At 36.4% G+C, this 20865-nt stretch overlaps 3 protein-coding genes across 4 annotated transcripts; all 3 read left to right on the forward strand.

Moving 5' to 3' along the window:
* On the forward strand, window positions 1–7492 carry LOC106412291 (receptor-like protein 43). Its single transcript, XM_048751145.1, has 9 exons — window positions 1–5332; window positions 5463–5543; window positions 5648–5765; window positions 5865–5959; window positions 6191–6262; window positions 6380–6607; window positions 6690–6798; window positions 6891–7074; window positions 7183–7492. Exon 1 carries the CDS (start codon window positions 2236–2238, stop codon window positions 4234–4236), a length of 2001 nt encoding a protein of 666 aa, XP_048607102.1. The 5' UTR covers window positions 1–2235; the 3' UTR covers window positions 4237–5332; window positions 5463–5543; window positions 5648–5765; window positions 5865–5959; window positions 6191–6262; window positions 6380–6607; window positions 6690–6798; window positions 6891–7074; window positions 7183–7492.
* Window positions 5309–7078, forward strand: LOC125575467 (zinc finger protein-like 1 homolog). The gene is made up of 9 exons (XM_048749574.1): window positions 5309–5332; window positions 5463–5543; window positions 5648–5765; window positions 5865–5959; window positions 6191–6262; window positions 6380–6437; window positions 6495–6607; window positions 6690–6798; window positions 6891–7078. Exons 1-9 carry the CDS (start codon window positions 5309–5311, stop codon window positions 7076–7078), a joined length of 858 nt encoding a protein of 285 aa, XP_048605531.1.
* Window positions 7493–9300: 1808 nt separating the features above from the next.
* LOC106412101 (glutathione S-transferase T3-like) lies at window positions 9301–20779 on the forward strand. Of its 2 annotated transcripts, XM_048751146.1 has the most exons (8): window positions 9301–9508; window positions 9700–12686; window positions 12749–15583; window positions 15948–16040; window positions 16289–16383; window positions 18563–19808; window positions 20127–20303; window positions 20385–20779. In XM_048751146.1, exon 2 carries the CDS (start codon window positions 9766–9768, stop codon window positions 10555–10557), a length of 792 nt encoding a protein of 263 aa, XP_048607103.1. In that variant the 5' UTR covers window positions 9301–9508; window positions 9700–9765; the 3' UTR covers window positions 10558–12686; window positions 12749–15583; window positions 15948–16040; window positions 16289–16383; window positions 18563–19808; window positions 20127–20303; window positions 20385–20779. The 2 variants fall into 2 exon arrangements, with proteins under 2 accessions (XP_048607103.1, XP_048607104.1); XM_048751147.1 differs by lacking the exons at window positions 9301–9508; window positions 9700–12686; window positions 12749–15583; ... (2 more) ...; window positions 20127–20303; window positions 20385–20779 and adding an exon at window positions 16118–16189 and having other exon boundaries at window positions 16289–18516.
* Window positions 20780–20865: the final 86 nt, after the last annotated feature.

Genomic DNA, 20865 nt, shown 5'->3' on the forward strand with positions numbered 1-20865 from the left:
TTGTTAGTGCTGAATGGAAACAGTGCAAATGGGCAAAGCATTCTAAGGGAGTGGTAGCTTTTAAAACAATGACGAGTATGCAGTTTTGGAATGGAGTCACTGTGTGTTTGAAGGTTTTTGGACCCTTAGTTAAGGTACTTAGATTGGTTGATGGTGATAAGAAACCTACAATGGGATATCTGCATGGAGAGTTATTACAAGCAAAGAAAGATATATGTGGTGGGTTGAATAACGTTCAAAAGAATATTCAGCCAATCATGACTATCATTGACCAAAGAATTGAGGGTCGACTTGACAGTCCTTTGCATTTGACGGGTTATCTCTTGAATCCTTACTATTTATACAAAGATCAAACCATTCCGTTACATAACAATGTGCTCACAATCTTTTCCAAGTGTGTCAATAATGCTTTTATTCCCGACGATCTTTCCAAGCAATGCAACGTCATCAATTCTGAGATTAATAAGTACAAGAACAAGGAAGATAATTTTAGGACACCATGGGCTATAAAAGGCTGTGAAGAATTTAAAGATGATTATGATCCAGGTATGTTTAAAAATTCAAAGCCACTATATATCTTTAGTTTTGTTTGATATAATTTGTGTAGTGGAATATATTGTTTTGTCTTAAATCTTGTACGTAGAGACAAATGTGAATGCGTAAGAAATAAGTGGATTCTGTAACGTTTCCACTTTAATAAATTAAATAAAACAGAAAACACTAATTGTTTTGTTTTCTTATTAGTTGAATGGTGGAACACTTGCGGGACGTCGGTGCCTAATTTGCAAAGAATGGCAAAGAGAATTTTGTCATTGACTACTAGTTCATCAGGATGTGAAAGAGCTTGGAGTTTTTTTGAAGGGGTAATTTTTTATTAGTCTATGATTCTAAAATTTTATAACTTAATCTTTCATATGTATTGATGATGTTGTTTTAAAAATGCAGATACATACAAAAAAGCAAAACCGACTTAGTACAAGTAGAATGAATAATCTTGTATTTGTCCAATTTAATACAAGATTGTTGAAAAAAGGAAAAAAAAACGGAAGGAGAAGAACATCAATATATTGCTGGCTGATGATGTTACTCATGCTCAAGAATGGCTTGTTGAAGGTGATGATGGAGAGCATGAATCAGCTATGGGTGTAGGGGCTGTGGATACAGAAGGAGCGGCAGATGATGATGATATGGCTGATATTAGAGAACTGCATGATGAAGATTTTATTTCTGATGCTGAAGAGGAAGATTTTGCTGGTACTAATTTGGAATCAGATGAAGACCAAGTTCCAAACATGTACGGTGAAGAAGAATATGATGATTAAACTTTCAGTTTGGTTTATTTTTTTCATTTTACTTGTTCTTTTGATTTGAGGACGAAAATGTTTTCTACTTTATTTAGATTTAGAATTATTATCATCTTTTTAGACGTTGGTTATTTGATTTTAAGAATTTAGTATTGAAAGTTTTTTGTTCTTTAGTATTAATATTATTTTATTACATATCAATCATTAATAATATATATATTATTAACCATTTATAATTTATATATATATATATAGTCCACTTAGGCCCGTTTAGATGCTCGCGTATACGTCTAGGCGCTAAGTCACCGCACAGAAAACGTATATCATATTTTAGAACACTAATTTTACTTAAAAGGAAAGTAGTGGGAAAGAAAAAACAGAGTAATTATAGTCGTACTCTTGGAACATCAACATCCCTAGATTTTTAGAGAGATTTTTAACAAAATGTGGGACCCACTGACGCGTGGATCCCACAAAAATTTTAAAAACTGCTACCATCAAACACCAAATAAGGATCGGTAAGTGGGGGTTTGGCATTGTTTGCGGACTCCACCGACACGTGACAGCCCGCAATTGGCTCATTTTTAATTTTTACTTTTTTTTTAAGAAGAAAAAAAAAAAAAAAAAAACCTAAGGATCGCTTATGCGATAATCATGGTCTTACTTGGTTGACTAGACAACAGATTGATCCCTGCCTTTCATTTAAAGTTACAAACGACTTGATCATTCTTCTAATAAAATCAACACAAGGACTTTTACTTTTTTTAATCCATTAGAAGAACGGTTCGGAGAAAGACTAATTAGTCAGTCAAGCGAAATGGATTTATCTGTGTAGTCCCATTCAATATTGTTTCCTATAAAAGTAGATGAAACATTAGACCATATTTATTCATCACAATTCCATTCTTTTTGCTTCTTTCGATTACTATTCATGAAAGCTAAATTGGTTTACAGAAGGATGCATATAAGTCAGTACGGAAACTCAATTCCAAGGTCTCTTTCTTTTATCTTTTTATTCCTTTTTCAGTTTGAAACCGTATTCCCGGCCCCTACTGGACATGTGTGTCATCCCGAACAAAGGGATGCACTTCTCGAGTTTAAAAACGAGTTTGAGATTGGCAAACCTTCTTACATTTGTGGTGATAGTTTTGTACCGAAGACAAAGTCATGGGCGAATAACATCGACTGTTGCTACTGGGACGGTATCAAATGTGATCCCAAATCGGGGAAAGTGATTGTGGTAGACCTCTTTTGCAGCGGCCTCCACGGCCGGTTTCATTCTGATAGCAAGCTTTTCAGGATTCAAAGTCTGCGTTTTCTCGACCTATCATACAATGATTTCAGCGGTCAAATTCTAACTTCAGTTGGAAATTTTTCTCAACTTGCCACTCTCTGCCTCTCTTATAACAATTTTGTAGGTGAAATTCCGTCTTCACTTGGAAACCTTTCTAATCTCAAATTTCTTCAACTCTCTCATAACAATTTTATTGGTGAAATCCCATCTTCACTTGGTAACCTTTCAAATCTCATCTCTATTGACTTTTACCATAACAATTTTGTTGGTGAAATCCCATCTTCACTTGGTAACCTTTCAAATCTCAACACTCTTTACCTCTCTGATAACAATTTCGTTGGTGAAATCCCATCTTCATTTGAAAACCTTTCTTATCTCGACATTCTCGATCTCTCCCACAACCATTTGGTTGGAAAGCTTCCATCATTGACTCGTCTTTCTATTCTTAGATTTCTAAATGTGGAAAGTAACATAATCAGTGACAAGTTTCCTTCCTGGTTGACTTCTCTGACAAACCTACGATTTCTCATCCTTTCTTTCAATTCATTCCATGGGCCAATACAAAAGATCAAATCTCTCAAGAAGTTGGAAATCATCGACATATCGCATAACCACTTCAATGGAACTTTGCCAGAAGTATTCGCCAATGGATGCAATCTAAGAACACTCCATGTTGGTCACAACGAATTGGCGGGAAAACTTCCGAGGTCCTTGTCCAAGTGTTCTTATCTAGAGGTTCTAAACATGGAACACAACGGAATCAGCGACACTTTCCCATTCTGGTTGGAATCTTTACAAAGTCTACAAGTATTAGTCCTCCACTCTAACGAGTTTCATGGGTCGTTACAACATCATCATCCCAAGTCTGCTTCTTCGTTTCCCGAGTTGCATATCATTGACATATCATATAATTACTTCTCCGGAATCCTGCCATTTGATTTCTTCGTGTATTTGAGAGCCATGTACTCGGAGCGAAACCGTTCAGAACTCAAGTACATAGGAGAAGAACGTGTATACTACCAGGATGACTCGTTGGTCTTACTAAACAAAGGAGTCGAAATAACGTACACGAGGATCCTTACGCTCTTAACAGCCGTTGATATTTCTGGTAATAGACTTCACGGTGAGATCCCTAAATCCATTGATCTACTGAAGAGTCTCATTGTGCTTAATCTGTCGAGCAATTGTTTCACTGGAGACATCCCTTCGTCTTTGGCCAATCTAACTATGCTCGAGTCCCTAGACTTATCGCATAACAAGCTGTCAAGCCAAATCCCACCTGCTCTCGGGTACCTCACGAGTCTGTCTACGGTTAGAGTTTCCCACAATCAGCTCGTCGGTCCAATACCGCAAGGCGTACAGTTTCAGACACAAGATTCTTCGTCTTTTGAAGATAACCTTGGACTTTGTGGTCGTCCTCTCGATAAAAAATGCGGAGACGTAGACACAGAGCAATTACAAGAACCAGAATCTGTAGAAGAGAAAGAAGAAGAAGAAAAAGTTTTTAGCTGGACTGCAGCTGCCATAGCCTTAGCACCAGGGGTCATCTTGGGATTGACGATTGGGCACTTTGTGACTCTACAAAATCCTCAAAGGCTTATGAAGATTTCTGTACGTCATCAGTACAAGGTATGTTGAATGATCAGCAACTCATGCAAACCTACAGATGCAACTAATTCACCTTTTGCCCTTTGATTTACAGTTTAACCCTTTAGGTTTGGTAACTGAGAAAAGATGAAACACAAGAATGGGACTCTCGAAGCCGATTCAGGTTAGATTTGGTTCACATGTCAACTTATTGGGCTGTTGCATCGTAATTGGGATCTTAGCTGTAGTACTTAAGCACGTACGTCTATTGTATTATCTTCTTAACCCATGTTTGAATTGTATAGTTTTTTTTCTTTCCTTTTTTGGTCAAAGTTTGAATTGTATAGTTTGCATTAAGAATTCTTACCGGTCAATTCAATCCATTGTCGAAAATTCAATCAACAAGTCTTTACCTTACAAATGTTGTAATTGATGTTTACTTAGAAGGACCATTTTTTCTATGTTTCCTATAATCATGTTTAAAATTTAAAATTGGTTGGAGATATAATATTTCAAACTCAACAAAATAAAAAATAATAATTTTATTTAACATATGTATATTAAATTTGGAATTATAAAAACTAATATGTTAAATAATATTAATATAAATATAGTTTTCATAAATTTATTGAATCTTATAAAGAATAATGTATGCGATTTCAAGATTAAAAAATAATTATTAAATTTAAGAATGTAAACTATAGAAAATTGGAACCTTTGTTTTTATATTTTGAAGGCATTTCTTCTCTATTGATGACTTCAAATAAAAAAAATTATTGTACCAAAAATTTAAAATATAATTAATAACTTTAAGAATGGAATGTATGGAGGAAACACATGAAATATTTTGTTCTCTCCATTCATTAAGCAATCGCTTCTGCTTGGTACTTTCTCATATTTCATCTTCCATCCCTCTCTCTCCCCTTCCATACTCAATTTCTCAGTCTCGATTCTCCAAAATCTCGTATCAATTTATTATTTTCTTTGAGAATAAATTGTTTCGTCGAGAGAGCTTGCTTACCTCGACTTTCGAATCATCTCGGTTTCTCCTCCACGATCTGATTCCGCAATGCGCACTTGCTCCATTCATTAAGCGCACTAGTCTCCATCTTGATCTTTCGCAATGGTGGTCTGCAAATGCAGAAAGGTATAATTTAATTCATTTGCTGATCGAGATTTTGGATTTTGAGTTAATTAAATAGATTTCGATTTGTTTGCATTTTTTTTTTGCTGAGCTCAATCAAGTGAATGTTTTTTTCTTCTAATTTTTCTTACAGGCTACGAAGCTATATTGCTTTGTTCACAAGGTCCCTGTTTGTGGCGAATGCATTTGCTTCCCTGAGCATCAAACTTGTGTGGTATGTTCATCAGCAATCAGCATCATATATTTTATAATATATTGTGGGATAATGCTAAAATACGTTTTTTTTTTTTTTAATTATTATGTTGTAATCAATAATAGGTCCGGACTTATTCAGAATGGGTGATAGATGGAGAGTATGACCAGCCTAAGTGTTGTCAATGCCAAGCAGCCTTTGATGAGGGCGGAGCTCATCAACTCACTCGTTTGGGTTGCTTGCGTATGTTATCTCACTCACTCTTACCACTATTTTTATTTCTGAATTTTCTACTATTAAAATAAATGGAAACCATCTCTACCCTTTTATTTGGGATATCAGATGCTATACATACAAGTTGCTTGGTTTCACTTATCAAGAGCCTTCCTCCTCATACTGCACCTCCTGGTTATGCCTGCCCAACATGTAGCACTCCTGTAAGCCCTATTGATTTTTGTTACACTAATAAAAATGTTATTTTGAGCTTCTTCATTTTGTTATAGTGTGTATTGTGTAATAGTGCACCCTATGATGTAATGTACTGGATTTAGCTATCTAGGTTATTTTTGGCCCTTGGGGTTTGAGGAAATGCTGTATCTTGCTTCGAAATGTTGATTGTGCTTGGGAGAGTGCCGTATTATAGTTCTCATATGGTCTTCAAAATGCAGATATGGCCTCCCAAGATGGTAAAAGATGCAGGATCTCGGCTTCATGCACAGTTAAGGGAAGCGATTATGCAGGTCAGTTCTATATTATTGTCACATCGTTTGTGTTGATTGGTGAACACTATAACATAGACTTAAAGGATTTACTGGTTCAATTAGATTTTTATGTTCTGTTGTCTGTCTATATGGCAGACTGGTCTTGAAAAGAATCTATTTGGGAACCATCCAGTTTCTCGATCCACAGAATCTCGTAGCCCACCTCCTGCATTTGCTTCAGATGCATTAATTAATGCTCATACACAATAAGGGAGGAATCTTCTAGCTGAAAATGGAGAATATTCCAAATCTGCGGTTTCAGAGATAGTTGAGATAGATGTTCCTTCTTCTGCTGAGAATTACATGAAAACCTCAAGCCCTGGAGTAAGACATTCTTCTTCCAAACTAGTTGCAGTGGCATGTTTTTGTCACCATTGCTCTAACCATCAATCGATGTTGTATATAGCATGTTGCTGCTGCACGGAAAGGCATACCCGCTGTGGACAGACAGAACTCCGAGACTCTATATTATGCAGATGACGAAGACGGGAATAAGAAAAAGTACTCAAGACGAGGTGGTAGAAAAAATAAACATATCTTTCTTACCTCTCTTGTCTGAAAATTTTGCTTTTACTGAGTGAGACTGATAATTTTGTTTCATGTAAAGGTCCACTTCGTCACAAGTTTCTGCGGGCTTTACTACCATTCTGGTCAAGTGCGCTACCTACTCTACCCGTGACTGCACCACCTCGTAAAGATCCAACAAAGGCAGAAGATGGTTCAGAAGGACGTGTAAGACATCGGTCATCAAGGATGGATATAAGGAAAATACTCCTTTTCTTAGCAATCATGTGAGACCTTTGTTTAATTATTATTTTTAATATAGCTTTTGATATGTTAAAAATGTTTGGTGTAAAATCGGTTAGTATATATAACTCAACTGGGTGACTGATGTGCAGAGCGTGTATGGGAACAATGGGGATTTTATACTACAGACTTGCACAACGGGTAATTGGTCAAGAAATAACCGACGAGGAGCAGCAATGAGGTAAATATCGTATCGGAGAGGGACGACTAGAAAATGTTTTGTTAGAAGTTGATTTCGAGAATTGTGGGATGCGGTTCTTTGTGACAGTCTTGTCCTTTGTTTCTTTGTTTCGCGGGTCAAAGTATATTTGATTGTCACCTGTTTCTGTTTCGATTGGCATGTTTTAGTATGTAATAGTTGTTTTGGTATAGACGAAAATGCATTTTACAGACTTCAGAGCATTTTCTTTTGCCTTTTAAGTTCAAACATTTAGTGGCCTCTAGAGTAGTCTTTTATAGAATCGTCATCGTTATGGTCTCTTGATACGAGTTATAAAAATGTTAATTCGGAGTTATTTGTGTTATCTGGTGGTTGTTTGGGTCTCCTCGGTCTTATGCTTTCGGATTTTGGTTAGAGAAGAGTAGGCTTTCTAGCTCGTGGTCCGGGGTGTGGTGATAACCCCGTGAATCGACTGTTGACACCTACTTCTGGCTCGTTTAGTGTGGGCTCGCCGTCTCATGGTCCGGGGCAGTTGTGCCTCCCCCGTGAATTGAGTGTTGGTGTCTCACTCAGACTTGTCTTTGTCTCGCATCTCCCCTGGATTTTGGCTTTCACTTGCAGGTTTTGGTGCATTGTCCTCTCTGGAGTTAAAATTCCCCGTCGGTTTGGATCTGTTGTTAGTCCTAGGATTGTTGCAACAACTAGTTCCTAGATCTTATTCTGTGATTTGAGTTTTTTTTAAAAAAAATTTTTGGGGCTTCAAATCACATTTGGCTTTGTTAGCAGACTGTGTTACAAGTTCTACTTGTATCATCTTTCATTCATTATTTGATAATGATATTAAGTATTAACATTCTTATCAAAAAAAGAAAAAAAATGGTAAAAGTAAAATATCAAAAAGCAGTACAGCATTAACTAGATAAAATAAAAAAAACAATTATTTTCAACTAAACTCTTTTCCCCTCTTTCCAAACTCACTTTCCTCCTCATATTCCCAAAAGTATTGCACACATCTTCTGTATTCTTAATTTAAAACATCATTGTTCAAGTATCAATAAATCGTTCATTAAGCATATAATCAACTTGTAAAGTGCTTAATATATACAAAACATAATATTTTATATGTCAAATTTTTATTTAAAAAAATTATGCAGTACTCCAAAATCTAAGTTTAAATATACAAACATTACTTAAAGACATGTTACTAAACTCTAATCAATATACAATCATGATTTGCAGTTAGTATTCACTTAACTATGTGAAAAAACAATTCAGTTTTATTAAATTTAAATTTACATGTTTTAGAATTTTTTTTATATTTACATGGTGTCAATTTATTTTCTATCAAAATAGTTTTTTAAAAATTATAGAAATTAATTATAAGGTTAAATACATGAGTAACATTTTTTAAGAAATCTTCTCGAAAACACTTCATTGTCTCGAGAATACTTCTTAAGGCTATAATAATGAAAGTTTTTGTAACATTTGTTTTTTATCATAAGGTAATAGTTGTGACTATACTACTATTTTAGATTACTTTTGCATTTGATTGAATTTAGCGTATAATATTACAAATTTTTTACATATTTAAGAATATACGACTATAATGATTTTTAAAATCTAATGAATATGCAGATTTCTTAAATTTTTGATTTTATTAGTTAAACTGTCTAGAATTCAGTCTCAATACCACTATATTTTGTAGAATTATTAAAAACGAAAAATTGATATAATAATGATTTTTAATAGTAATTAAGCAATCATCGAATGAACAACACTGTATTTTTAATAAGAATGCTATAATCAATATACTAGTATAGTAACAATAATAAAAAGAAAATCATACAAAATCTAGTTCCTACTATCTACTATCCCCGCAGTTTTGTATTTGAGTCGGCATTGTAAATCATTTTTAACAATTCGCTTAGAAGAAAAAGAGAAGAGTGTACAAGGAATGAAATTCGCACGTGTGTGAGATGTATCCGACATCGCTAGCCGAAAAGAGTCAACGACGAGGTTCTCTTATTTCTCTCGGGCACTGACTCTCTTTAACTTAATAAAAGCCTTGGTTTGGTCTCTCTATTTAACGCACGTACGACGAACGAACAGACAAACAAAACACAAAGCGAACTCGATAAAATAACTAAGGAAAAAACAACAACAATTCCTTTAGGGCACAAAGAGAAGCACAATCTTCGTCAACAAAAAAGAAGAAAAAGAAGCAAATTTCGCGGCTAAAAAATCAATCGCTTCAACTGGTTCGTACTCAACTCTAATCTCTCCTTCAATCCTTCGATTATCGTTCTGGGTTTCATCTCTCCCTTCTCAATTTCGATTTGATTTAATGCTTAAAAACTCTTGGATCCTCCCAATTTCTTCTTCGTTAACTTTCTCAACTCGATTCTCGACGAATTAGCTAAGAATCTGTGATTTGATTTCCGAAACTCAGGTCTACAAATCGAGAATTGAGGGTTTCTAGGCTGGATTTCAAAATCTGGGTTTTAGTAAACCGAAGATGGGGTCAGAATCAGATCAATGCTCTTCCAGATTGAACACTCTCGAGATCAAATCCCTAATTTACCAGAAACTAGGGCACTCGAGAGCCAACACTTACTTCGACCACCTCGGAAAATTCCTCACCTCGAGGATAACCAAGTCCGAGCTCGACAAGACCATCGCTAGAGAACACGTCCCTCTCCACAACCGTCTCCTACGTTCCCTCCTCAAGAACGCAGCCGCCGCAAAATCTCCTCCTCCTCCGAGGTACCTCAAGAGATCATCTGCGTTACCTCCGTCGCCTCGAAAATGCAGGTCCAGGAAGTTCAGAGACCGGCCGAGTCCTCTCGGTCCGCTCGGGAAGCCTCAGAGCATCACGACAACGAACGACGAGTCGATGTCGAAGATGCTGAGACTTCCAATGGAAGAAGGAGAAGAGGTTGAACAAAGCGTACCGAGTCAGTTAACCGCGCCGCTCGGTGTTTCGTTAACCGGAGTTAGAAGGTCTTTTGGCGAGACTTGTTGTCAGAACAGTGGCGAGCTTCCTGATGCGACGACGTTGAAGAGTGTGTTGGAGAGGAGGCTGGAGAAGGAAGGGGTGAAGTTAACTATGGGCTCTGCTAATGTTTTGAATAGCGGGTTGGACGCGTTTATTACAAGGCTGATAAAGCCTTGTTTGAGTTTGGTCCAGCGACAGCGAGTGTCGATGTTGGATCTTCGCGCTGCTGTGGAGTTGAATCCACGTGTTCTTGGAGAGGATTGGCCTATACATCTAGAGAAAATCTGTTCCCGCGCTTCGTCTGAGGAGTAAAGTTGTGAAGAAAAGAGCCGTTATATAGCGATTTTGGATAATCATATTTGATTGATCGATTCTTTTCCTGGAGTATGGATGGAATTGCCATTAGAGTGTTCTCGAAGAAGCTTTGAAGGGGGGAAACAAAAGAGGCTTCAGGTTGTACAAGTTGTGATAGTTATATATAATATATAGTTTAAAACATCATTTGTTTAGAACATATATTTTACTGTAGTTTTCTTGCTTGCGCATGTCTTCTCGTAATGTAACAAATTTTCAATTCGAGCAAAAGAATTTTCTGAACATCTATGTTCTCTATACAGACTGGTCTTATTCGCAGAAAGTCAAATGTCACTGAAGCAGAACATCAATCAGACAAACAAGAGGGAACCAAACTGATTGCTTTCTAAAAACATGTCGATTTAGTTAGTTCTCTGGATTCGGAGACAAATCCCCGTCTCTCTCTTGATCTCTTCGCCATCCTTCTGTTTGCACGTACTAGTCAGTGTGTGGGAGTCGCAACTTTTGTTGATACTGTGTTAAACATCTGATTGTTATAAACTCATACACATGCCCATACATGATACCGTTATGCATTGCATGGATTACGTCTCTTTTCTATCTGGCAAGTATGTCTGAACCGTTATCTGAACAAACAACGGAATACATAATAGCTTTTGTGTAATCAAACCAGTGTATAATAAATGAATCAAACATAACATCCATAAATGATACTAAAATGTATATATTGTGGGCCATTGATTGGACTTATAATTGTACAGTAAAATTTAATATGTAGAATTTTTGGATAAAATTGTATCTAAGAGCATGTTTATTGGTAGCTTTTAAGCAGGACTCTTAGATAAATTTAGATTAAAATTAAATGGAAAAGAGCAATTAAGCTAAGGGGCGTTGCTTAATTAAGAGAGCAAAGAGCCCGTTTCTTAGTGCCACGTCTCTGAAGTTCACAGGAGAAAAGAGAGGTGGTGGTCTCGGTTTCGTCTTTTCTCCGCTTGGGGTCCGTCGCAGTTTTGGAACAAAGTGTTCGCTCGCCGCACAGAGCCAAGCGGAACCTGATGGATCTCATCTCCGACCAGGACCAAGGCCTGAGAACCCAGAAAGACGCCATGAAGCAAGACGCGATCGTGAATGCCATCGAGGCCATGGCGGTGATCAGGGCCGGTTCTGGGTTAAGCCCAATGAAACATTCGTCTTGGGCCCTCAAAATTTTTGAAAATTTTTATATGTAAATAGGCTCCCAATTTGTAAAAAAAAAAATTTTAGGCCCCCAAATTTTTGAAGTCTTCACTAAATGGTCTTGGGTCTCCAAACTCTCTCAGGGCCGGCCTTGGCGGTGATCGGGGGAAGCTCTGTCACCACAGGAGATTCGCTGTCTGCCACGTGGAGACTACTGTGGACGACGGAGAAAGACAGCTGTTCATCATAGAGAAGGCGGGATTGTTCGGCACGCGCGCAGGAGAGGTACTGCAGGTGATCGATGTGACGAAAGGGACGCTCAACAACGTCATCACTTTCCCGCCCGTAATTGATCCATCTCAGTCTACAACTCTTTCCACATCTCTGCAAACCTGTACCAGACTCAAGACTTTTAGTTACAAAAAGGTAGTTTTTTTTCTCTTGGATTAAGGAATGTTACCAGCGAGTTTAGGGACAGAGCTCCAGCAGCCATGGCCATGATGGATGATGTGATTGAGAAGCTTCTCGTCTTCTTCAGGAGACCAAAGCCCTTTTTTCAGCTTTTGTTTGTAACAGCAAGAATGTCTCCCCATTTAGTTTATTAAAAGCTGCAATGCTGTGTAAAGGAACAATGAAAGAGAAGAAAGCTCTGTTTTTTCTTTATATGAACTTTTGAGGAGAAGAAAGGTGGAGAAAATGAAGTAACAGAGCTCCAGAGAGAGATAGTATTAATAGGAATAAGAAAAGTCACTTTCTTCTTTAGAATAGTTTGTTGAATTTTATGTTCTCTCTCTAGAAGTTCTGAGCCAAAAAAAGTGTGTATTATTAAGCTTTTGTAAAAGCAATGTGATTGGTTCACGTCGGATTGACTTAGCAATGTGATCAATCACTAGTGCCGTGTTGAGAGGAAGCAATTGGGAGATCCCACTGCCACCATTTGGCCAGGGCTGGTGAGTTCTTCTTCTTAGTCTGCAGGTTGTTTTGAGACTAAGAATTTGGTTGCAGGTTGCAGGTTTGAAAATGTGTATATGGATGGTGACATCAGAGTGGCCAAGGACATCAGAGGGGACTACTTAGTTGTTGATCGTGCTCCTTTTAACTGGAAAGAATGATCCACACAGCAACAGTCTTGTTACTCAACAATGCATCTCCTCCTTGTAATCTTTGTTTTGTACATCAGCTACAAGTACACTACTCTATTTTTAATGCCAAATGTAGACATTAATGTGAGTAGGATTTGAAAAAGTATCAAAAGTTCATACATACTTTTGTAACAACATTCTTTGAGCTTTTATTAAGAAACTACCAATAAACCATTATAATAAAGTGTATCTTAACAAAGTTTCTTATCTCACTTTTAAGAGTTAAAAATTCAGTAAAAACCTTTAAATGGGATTTACCAATAAACATGCTCTAATGTACCTTTAGAAATTAAGTAAGAAAAAAAAAAGATGTTCTTACATCAATTTGTCTTTTCTGCTTTAGAAAACAAAGTTTTTACATCTTTCTTTTTTTGCTTAAGTTTACAAACTACATAAAATATGATTAGTAATTTTTATTGTTATAGATAAAAGCTAAAACTAGAAACACCTGCTACAGCCCGACCAGTCCCATTATTGTCTTTGATTCATAATGTATGTAGTTTTACTTCAACACACATATTAAGAAATCTATTTTCTCCAAATAATTATCATTAAAGTTATAAATTAAAATTAATTTCTTTGATTATAAAAACCAGTATAAATACGATTGGGTACACAATTTTGATAAATTTAAAGTTATAAAACATGTAACATTATGAAACAACGATTTTTTAAAAAATATCTTACATATTGAAATGGAAGAAGAATAAAAATGATCAATTTTCTGATATGGTCCTCTAAGGAACTGAAATAATCTAATATGCATCCTCATAATTCTTTTTATTTTATATTAAATTTAAATTGAAAATGAATTTAAACAGAATTACAACCCCGACTACTCATATCCTATCCATAACATGACCTGAAAATTGACTCGAAACCCACCCGAACTAACCCTAAATCGCAAAATCCCATCCCAAATTTCCCCCATTTCGGAACCACTTCAAACACCATCTTCGACTCTTTCTGTCAAACGACGATCTTCAACCGTCCTCAACAACAACGACCTTGAACCAAATCACCATATTACAATACTGAAAAATGACTCACCAAGATAAAGAAGAAGAAGGGTGATACGCCGTCAAAGAAGATCGATTCTCCAAAGAAGAAAAAGAACGAGTCGCTGGGAAAAAAGAAACTAGTTGTATCGAATCTAGCAGAGAAATAAAGTGGTGACAAAGGTTCATCATGTCAACCAATAAAGAGGGCTCGGGGTAGTTTGAACCCCGAGAGAACATCTCCACGTTGGGATCCACAAACTCCACTTCTCCATTTGTCTCATGCTTAAAATATCTTGAGAAATGGAAAGATTTTTGTTATCTAAAAGTTTTCTTTTTCTGGTCTTGAAGCAGGGGAAAACATGACCCATAGACCGAAAAATGTTTTTTCAAGAGAATAATGCCGACATTTTGCTTTAAGCATGAAGATTTTCTTCTTGGCTTAAATATTTCCAACAATGATGAAAATAATATTTCTTCTTGGCATAAATATCTTGGCATAAATAATATCGTGATCAGATTTTCGAACAAATATAGAGCGCAAATTAACGTAAACCTCTATGTCGTCATTAATTAAACCCACCTCTCATTTTAAAATATATTTATTTATTGTGAAAAGATTTTTCAGTTAAATGTGTATTGTAATACATTTAAAATTATTAAATATATTATAGTATAATGTCATATGTAATTTTGCCATACTGTTTAAATCTAACAAATATTAAAAATTTGAATTACTTATGTACTCTCATTTATTGTCATTTACTCTAATCCTTTACCAATCACCATTTTCTTTTCTTTTATTTTAATTAAAAATTTTTATTTTCCTTATAATTTCTCCATTTTTTACTCTCAGTTACTTGAATACTTACCAATCATGCCAAAGAAAGCCTTTCTTTTTGTCTTGCCACAAGAAAGAGTTTTTTCATCTGTTAATTATAATTTTTATGGATCACACTTTAAATAGTGTTCTAAATCTATATTTTTCTTCAAAATAGAAGAATAAGAGTATTTCTTGGGTTCATCCCTAAATACTAACCAATAAAAGGTTGTCACCTATCATATCATGTTTAGAAAACAAATGTAAAAATAATATTAATTGCAATAAAAATTAGACATTGCAAGATTCTAAACACCGAATCTTAGAGCAGGTCCAATGGTGTATCTAAGAGAAATTAATGGCATGGTTCTAGCTCATTAAATGTCCAAAATTAAATCAGAAAGAGAAAAATTAGGTAGATATGGTTCTAAATTTAGATGTTTTGGAACCACTTCTATGCCAATACGTGTCTTTGGGTGATTGGTTTTTTTTTTAACTCAATTGTTCTCTTTTTCTTTCTGATTTCGCGGAAAAATCTCTCTCTCTCTTTTCTCGATGAACTTCGGCGATTTCGCCAAAAATCTTTGTCTCTCTCGATCTGTTGAACCCGGGATTACAGAGAATCCCTTCGTGTTTAAACCCTCTGAGGAGCTCTCCGGCAGCCATGTACGGCGGAGGTGCGTTTCTTCTTCAAACCACGAATTCGCCGGACCCTCTGGTTTCTCCGACGAGAAGAAATCTCACCATGTTCCCCTCCCGTCGCTCTCTAACGATCAGGTGAACGGATCGGTATCTGGATCGGGTTCTGTTTCAAGCGTTAGCTCGTCTGGATCGGGTGAAGATCAGGTGATCATCTAATTGGATTCAGGTTCCTAGGTTCGAATCAGGTGATCATCTAATTGGAATTTTGATTAGTTGGCTTAGTTTTTAGATGACAAGAATTGGATATGTTCTTGTAGATTGGGCATTTGGTGCTAGGTTTCTGTCTAGGCTATGACTACTGTTATATGTGTCAACTGCTCTCGTAAACCAGTAACCAGAGTTGCTTTGTGTGATGATGAGTTTGGCTATATCCAAGGGTTTATAAAGTAATATGATGTTCGAAGTTTGTAAGCTAGCTCATTAGTGTAACCACTCTATGCAAAAAATATTAGGATTATAGCAGCTACAGGTCACAGTGCTCAAGAGAGCAAGTTTCTGATATTCTTTTTTGTTATTTTATTATGCAACTCTACGTCTCCTCGGTCCTAGAGGAAACTCCTTGAAGCGAGTTGAAGCAAGCACTGATTGTCGTGTTCTTATAAGAGGAAGCGAGTTGAAGCAAGCACTGATTGTCCAGTTAAGGTATATATTATTTTCCTTCACATATTCATTCATTTGTAGTCTATATATATTACAATGTTTAATAATTCGAAGCAGAGTTACCAATTGAGATCATTGATGCACGTCTCATGCAAGCTCATGAGATACTCGATGATCTTCTTACTCCTATGGTTTGTTTTAAGCGCTTTCCCCTTTAGTTTCAAAACCGGCTAATGATATGAAGTACCGTTTCATATATTAGAAGTTTTTACACTTGTTTTATGTTTAAGGAGGAAACGCATGATGTCTACAAGAAACAGCAGCTGCGAGAGCTAGCATTTCTGACGATTACAACTCAAAGGAATGTCTGAAGCAACTAAATCAGGTTTGTTTCAGATCACACCTTATCTTCTGGTAGTTAGCTTTCATTTACACTCTTGGTAGTTAGCTTTAATTTACTTAAGTGATCAATGCTTGGTAGAGTCTAGTTTCTTGGTAGTTAGCTTTAATTAGGACTGTCTTATCAAATTTAGGTAAGACTTTATTGCTAACACCACCCAATTGAAACATTTAAACACACTGGTTATAAATGAAAGCAAAACAGCTCGTCCTTCTTCATCTCTTTGTCTCTCCATTGCTCGTCCTTCTTCATCTCTTTGTCTCTCCATTACTTCACTCTCTCCTTCTCCTTTCTCACCAGAAAGTAGTAATGGATTCTTCAAATCCATTTACTCAGTCTTCCGGGTTCCTGGATCTTTTAACTAGCCAACAGTGTGATCCTGTCTCACAAAGCGTAGCATTTGGATCTTCAGAAGTTCCTTTTTTAAGTTCCCAGTGGACTAATGATCCAACTCAAGCTGAAGAGACAAATGAAGACAGAAGAGGCAGAAGGAAGTGGTCACAGAAGGAAGATGTGGTGCTCATAAGTGCTTGGCTTAACACAAGCAAAGATCCGGTCACCGGGAATTAGTGCTGGGTTCGCGGGTCAACCCGCCCCGACCCGCCCCGCCCCGCCGCGGGTCGAATCATTTTTTCGATTCAAAAACTCGACCCGCATAACCCGCAAACAAAAACTTTTATATCCGCACCCGCCCCGCCAAAACCCGCGGGTAACCCGCCAAACCCGCGGGTAATATTAATTATATTAAAAATAGTTATTTTAATTAAAAATGATTATTTTCTAATTATATAATAATTATTTTATTTAAAAATAATTATTTTTTATTTATATAATAGTTATTTTTAAAAAATACTATTAAAAAATATATTTATAATTAAAATTATACAAATATTTATTGTTTTTTATATATTTTACGAAAAATGTTTTTTTTTTTTTCAAATTTTTTTTTTTTTTTAATTTGTGGGTTGGCGGGTACCCGCGATTCAAATTCGGCTGACCCGCACCCGCCCCGCTCAAAATAATCTCGACACGCACCCGCACCCGCGATTTAAAAATTTCAAATGGTTCGACCCGCACCCGCCCCGCGGCGGGTCAAACGGGGCGGGGCCCGCGGGCAATGATTAAAATTTCCAGCTCTACCGGGAATGAGCAAAAGGCTGGCTCCTTTTGGAAAAGAGTTGGAGCTTACTTCAACGCAAGTCCTCAGCTTGTTGGTATGCCAGATAGAGAGGTTGGCAATTGTAAGCAAAGGTGGTCCAAGATCAGTGACCAAGTCTCCAAGTTTGTTGGCTCCTTACGTGCTGCAACAAGTCAGCAGTCAAGTGGGCAGAATGACAATGATGTGATGAAGCTTGCTAATGAAATATATCATCATGATTATGGTGCCAAGTTCACACTGGAGCATTGCTGGAGGGAGCTAAAATATGAACATAAGTGGCTGGCAACTTTCGGGACAGATAACAGCAAGTCAAAAAGAAGGAAGGTTGAAGATGGTTCTCAAGCTTCTGTCCAGTCATCGAGCCATGTAGATGAAGAAGAGGCTCGTCCTGAAGGTGTGAAGAAGGCAAAGTCGAGGTTGAAAGCGCAACTGAGTGCCAAAGAGATGGAAGCAACCAGCAGCAACACTGTGGAGAAGTTACAAGGTTTGTTGGAGATAAGGAAGCAGGATCATGAATTGAAGAAGCAAGACTTTGAAATGAAGGACAAGCTTAATAAGCAACATATGTTGGAGACTCTCCTTGCTAAAAAAGAGCCTCTTAGTGAGACTGAAGTGGCTTTGAAGAACAAACTAATAAGTGAAATGTTGTCTTAAGTGATAGAGTCAGTCTTTGGTGTCAGTTTGTTGAGTCAGTTTGTTTATGAATTTGTTTTTGGTGTCAGTTTGTTTCTGTTTTTGTTTTTGGAGTCAGTCTGCTTGGCTAAAGAACGGATGAATGATATATTTTGTCTTATGATTGCTTTCTATGTATTGATCCTTTGATTGTGTCTTATGATTGTGTCTCATGATTGTGTTTCCTCTTGTCGATTTTGGAGTCAATAGTCTCTGCTTTTTGTTCTGTTTTTATTTCAGTATGTGCTTAGTTTCATCTAACTTCTTCACTCGATGCTTAGTTTTTTTTGTGATTATAATTGTGTAGTCTCATTTGCTTTGTTGGTGGTACAGAGAAAACGGTGAAGAGATTGAAGAGGATAATCCCAGCGGTGAGTGAGAAGCAAGTTGCGTAATAGACTCTCAAATTGGCAGCAGTCTAGCCAAGTTATGTGCTTCTACCTTTCACAAATTGTAAACTGATCACAAAGCTTGTGATGCAAGTAATCTATTATTACAAATTTTCCAATTTTTGAAATTTAGAACCTTTCATAGGTTCTACCATTGGAGAGGTTGAAATTAAACAAGGATCTAAAATGTTTAATTTGATTAATTTTACTTAAAAAATTGATTTAGAACTCTAATGAAGGATCTATTGTTGGAGATGGTCTTAGACTATCTTTATCGGTGGTTTCCAACAGGGGTTTTAGCGAAAAAGTTAGTGGCGGACCCCACATATCACTATAAAACTGATGCCAAAAGTGATCTAATAAAGATCGACTATTGTTGGTTTCAAGTACTGTTCGCGGGCCCCACTGACACGTGGTGGCCCGCGATTGGTTTTTTTTTTTAAAAAAAAAAATTCAGGACAAAAAAAAAAAAAAAATTAGAAACTCTTCGACCTATTTTGCGATAATCATGCTCTTATAACACTAAACCCAAGAGTTGAAACACTTGAAGAGCTTTATTGGGAGAATGCAATGCCTCGAACGTGTGCGACTGGAGCTTGCGGAAGGTGTTGTAGTAGATGATGGCAAAATATTGCAATTACATAGTGATACAGTAACCGATAGAATAGGAACGATTGTTTAGTCTGAGAATGCCCAAACGTGCCTATGAACTTGAATCCGTTGAGTTCAACCAATGAACTAGCCGTAATCAAGAGTTTTAAAGCCAAAACTCTGTTTTTATAAATCAATAATAATGTGTCTCCTTACAAACCTAGAGAGCACTATCTATATATAATAGCAAACCCAATTTTGATGCTAGATGACTTAATTATTTTTTTATAGGAAAATAAAATTTAAATCTAACGGTTTAGTTTAACAATATTTTGTAATCTAACGGACATGATCATCTCTTATTTATAAGATCCGACGTCATCAATCTCTTTCACCAAAAGGCGTCTCAATCAACTGCTCTCTGAACGAGCACCCCTTATACATCCACCTCTTTGCAAAGGACACCTCATTTGCCTCCTTTCGGATTCAACCCGTCTCTAAAATCCATCTATATATTGAAGTTTCAGATTTCTTATCCCTTTGCATATTCCATCATTCTGTCCATTTACATTGTCCATCATCCTCATCCAGTTTTAGATGTAAGAATTTTTCTCATACAGTTCATCACCATCGTAGTACATGTATTTGTCTTTGGTTTTTTTACTTCCTTTATTATCTGGAAATAAATCAATCCAGTGTTCGTTGTTTTATTTAAAGGGACAGATTTTCAAAAAAAAATTAACTGTTTGGTACTGCGTGGGAGGAGATGGAGTGAATCACGTATTTTTTTGGCCGAAGAACAATCTATGTTCTCAGATTACTTATAGATTTCGACTTATTTTGTCTCTGAAATTGGAAAATTCCCAAGTTTTTCTTACTGCAGTTGATTAAAATGTATTTTTACTTGTATGGTCCAGCACAGCCTTAATAACATCCATAAGTGCATCACTCACGCGTGTGCCTTGAAGTGGAGAAGTTTGGAGTTGGAAAAGAAGTAGAGAGACTCCAACGGTGCGTTTCTATGGGAACCTGATCTTTATGATGTCACAAATCATTAATTTATAAATACAAGCATAATCTATTCATAATAGAAGGTACGTATTAATGTAAATTTCATGCTTTTGAGTTTTGAGTGATTAAAAGATTTCATATAGTTGTGTTGTTCTGTTCCTCAGAAAGAAACACTGTAAAAAACAGATGAAGAAAGAAACCAACGATGAGTTCATAAAAAGTTGTGATTATATTTTTTAGTTTCATCAATCTTGTAACATGTGAAAGAAAAGCCTTCACGGAGAAGCAGAGAGAAGGACGAGTAAACGTCTTGGCAAAGAGTAAATATAAGGTTTTCCATTGTTAGTTTATTATAATTGAGTTTGGTATGATTAGATAATAATTATAAAGTAACTGTAAACCCAATAGGTGCATTTGTAAAGTCGTGAATTGTTTGTAAAGTCGTGACTTGTTGGAAGAGTCACAAGTAGTTTTCTTTACGGTTACTTAAGAAATATATGTAAGTCATGTTGTCTTATGTAAAAAGTGTCAACAATAAAAGATAAATTTTCCAAATGTATTTTGTTCTCTTTATTTTGTCCAACATTCTTTACTGCCGCACCAGTCTCTCCCGTTTAACAGACACGTAGTTGATATTGAAGGTTC

Source organism: Brassica napus, chromosome C3, assembly GCF_020379485.1.
Source record: "Brassica napus cultivar Da-Ae chromosome C3, Da-Ae, whole genome shotgun sequence".
NCBI classification, from domain to species: Eukaryota; Viridiplantae; Streptophyta; class Magnoliopsida; order Brassicales; family Brassicaceae; genus Brassica; species Brassica napus.

Excerpts from the sequence above, each read along its gene's own strand:
- LOC106412291 (XM_048751145.1), top strand. The coding sequence starts at position 2,236 with ATGAAAGCTAAATTGGTTTACAGAAGGATGCATATAAGTCAGTACGGA.
- LOC125575467 (XM_048749574.1), top strand. The coding sequence starts at position 5,309 with ATGGTGGTCTGCAAATGCAGAAAG. Across the intron at positions 5,544-5,647 it reads CTGAGCATCAAACTTGTGTG|GTCCGGACTTATTCAGAATG; the intron begins GTATGTTCATCA and ends AATCAATAATAG. Across the intron at positions 5,766-5,864 it reads CACTCGTTTGGGTTGCTTGC|ATGCTATACATACAAGTTGC; the intron begins GTATGTTATCTC and ends TTGGGATATCAG.
- LOC106412101 (XM_048751146.1), top strand. The coding sequence starts at position 9,766 with ATGGGGTCAGAATCAGATCAATGCTCTTCCAGATTGAACACTCTCGAG.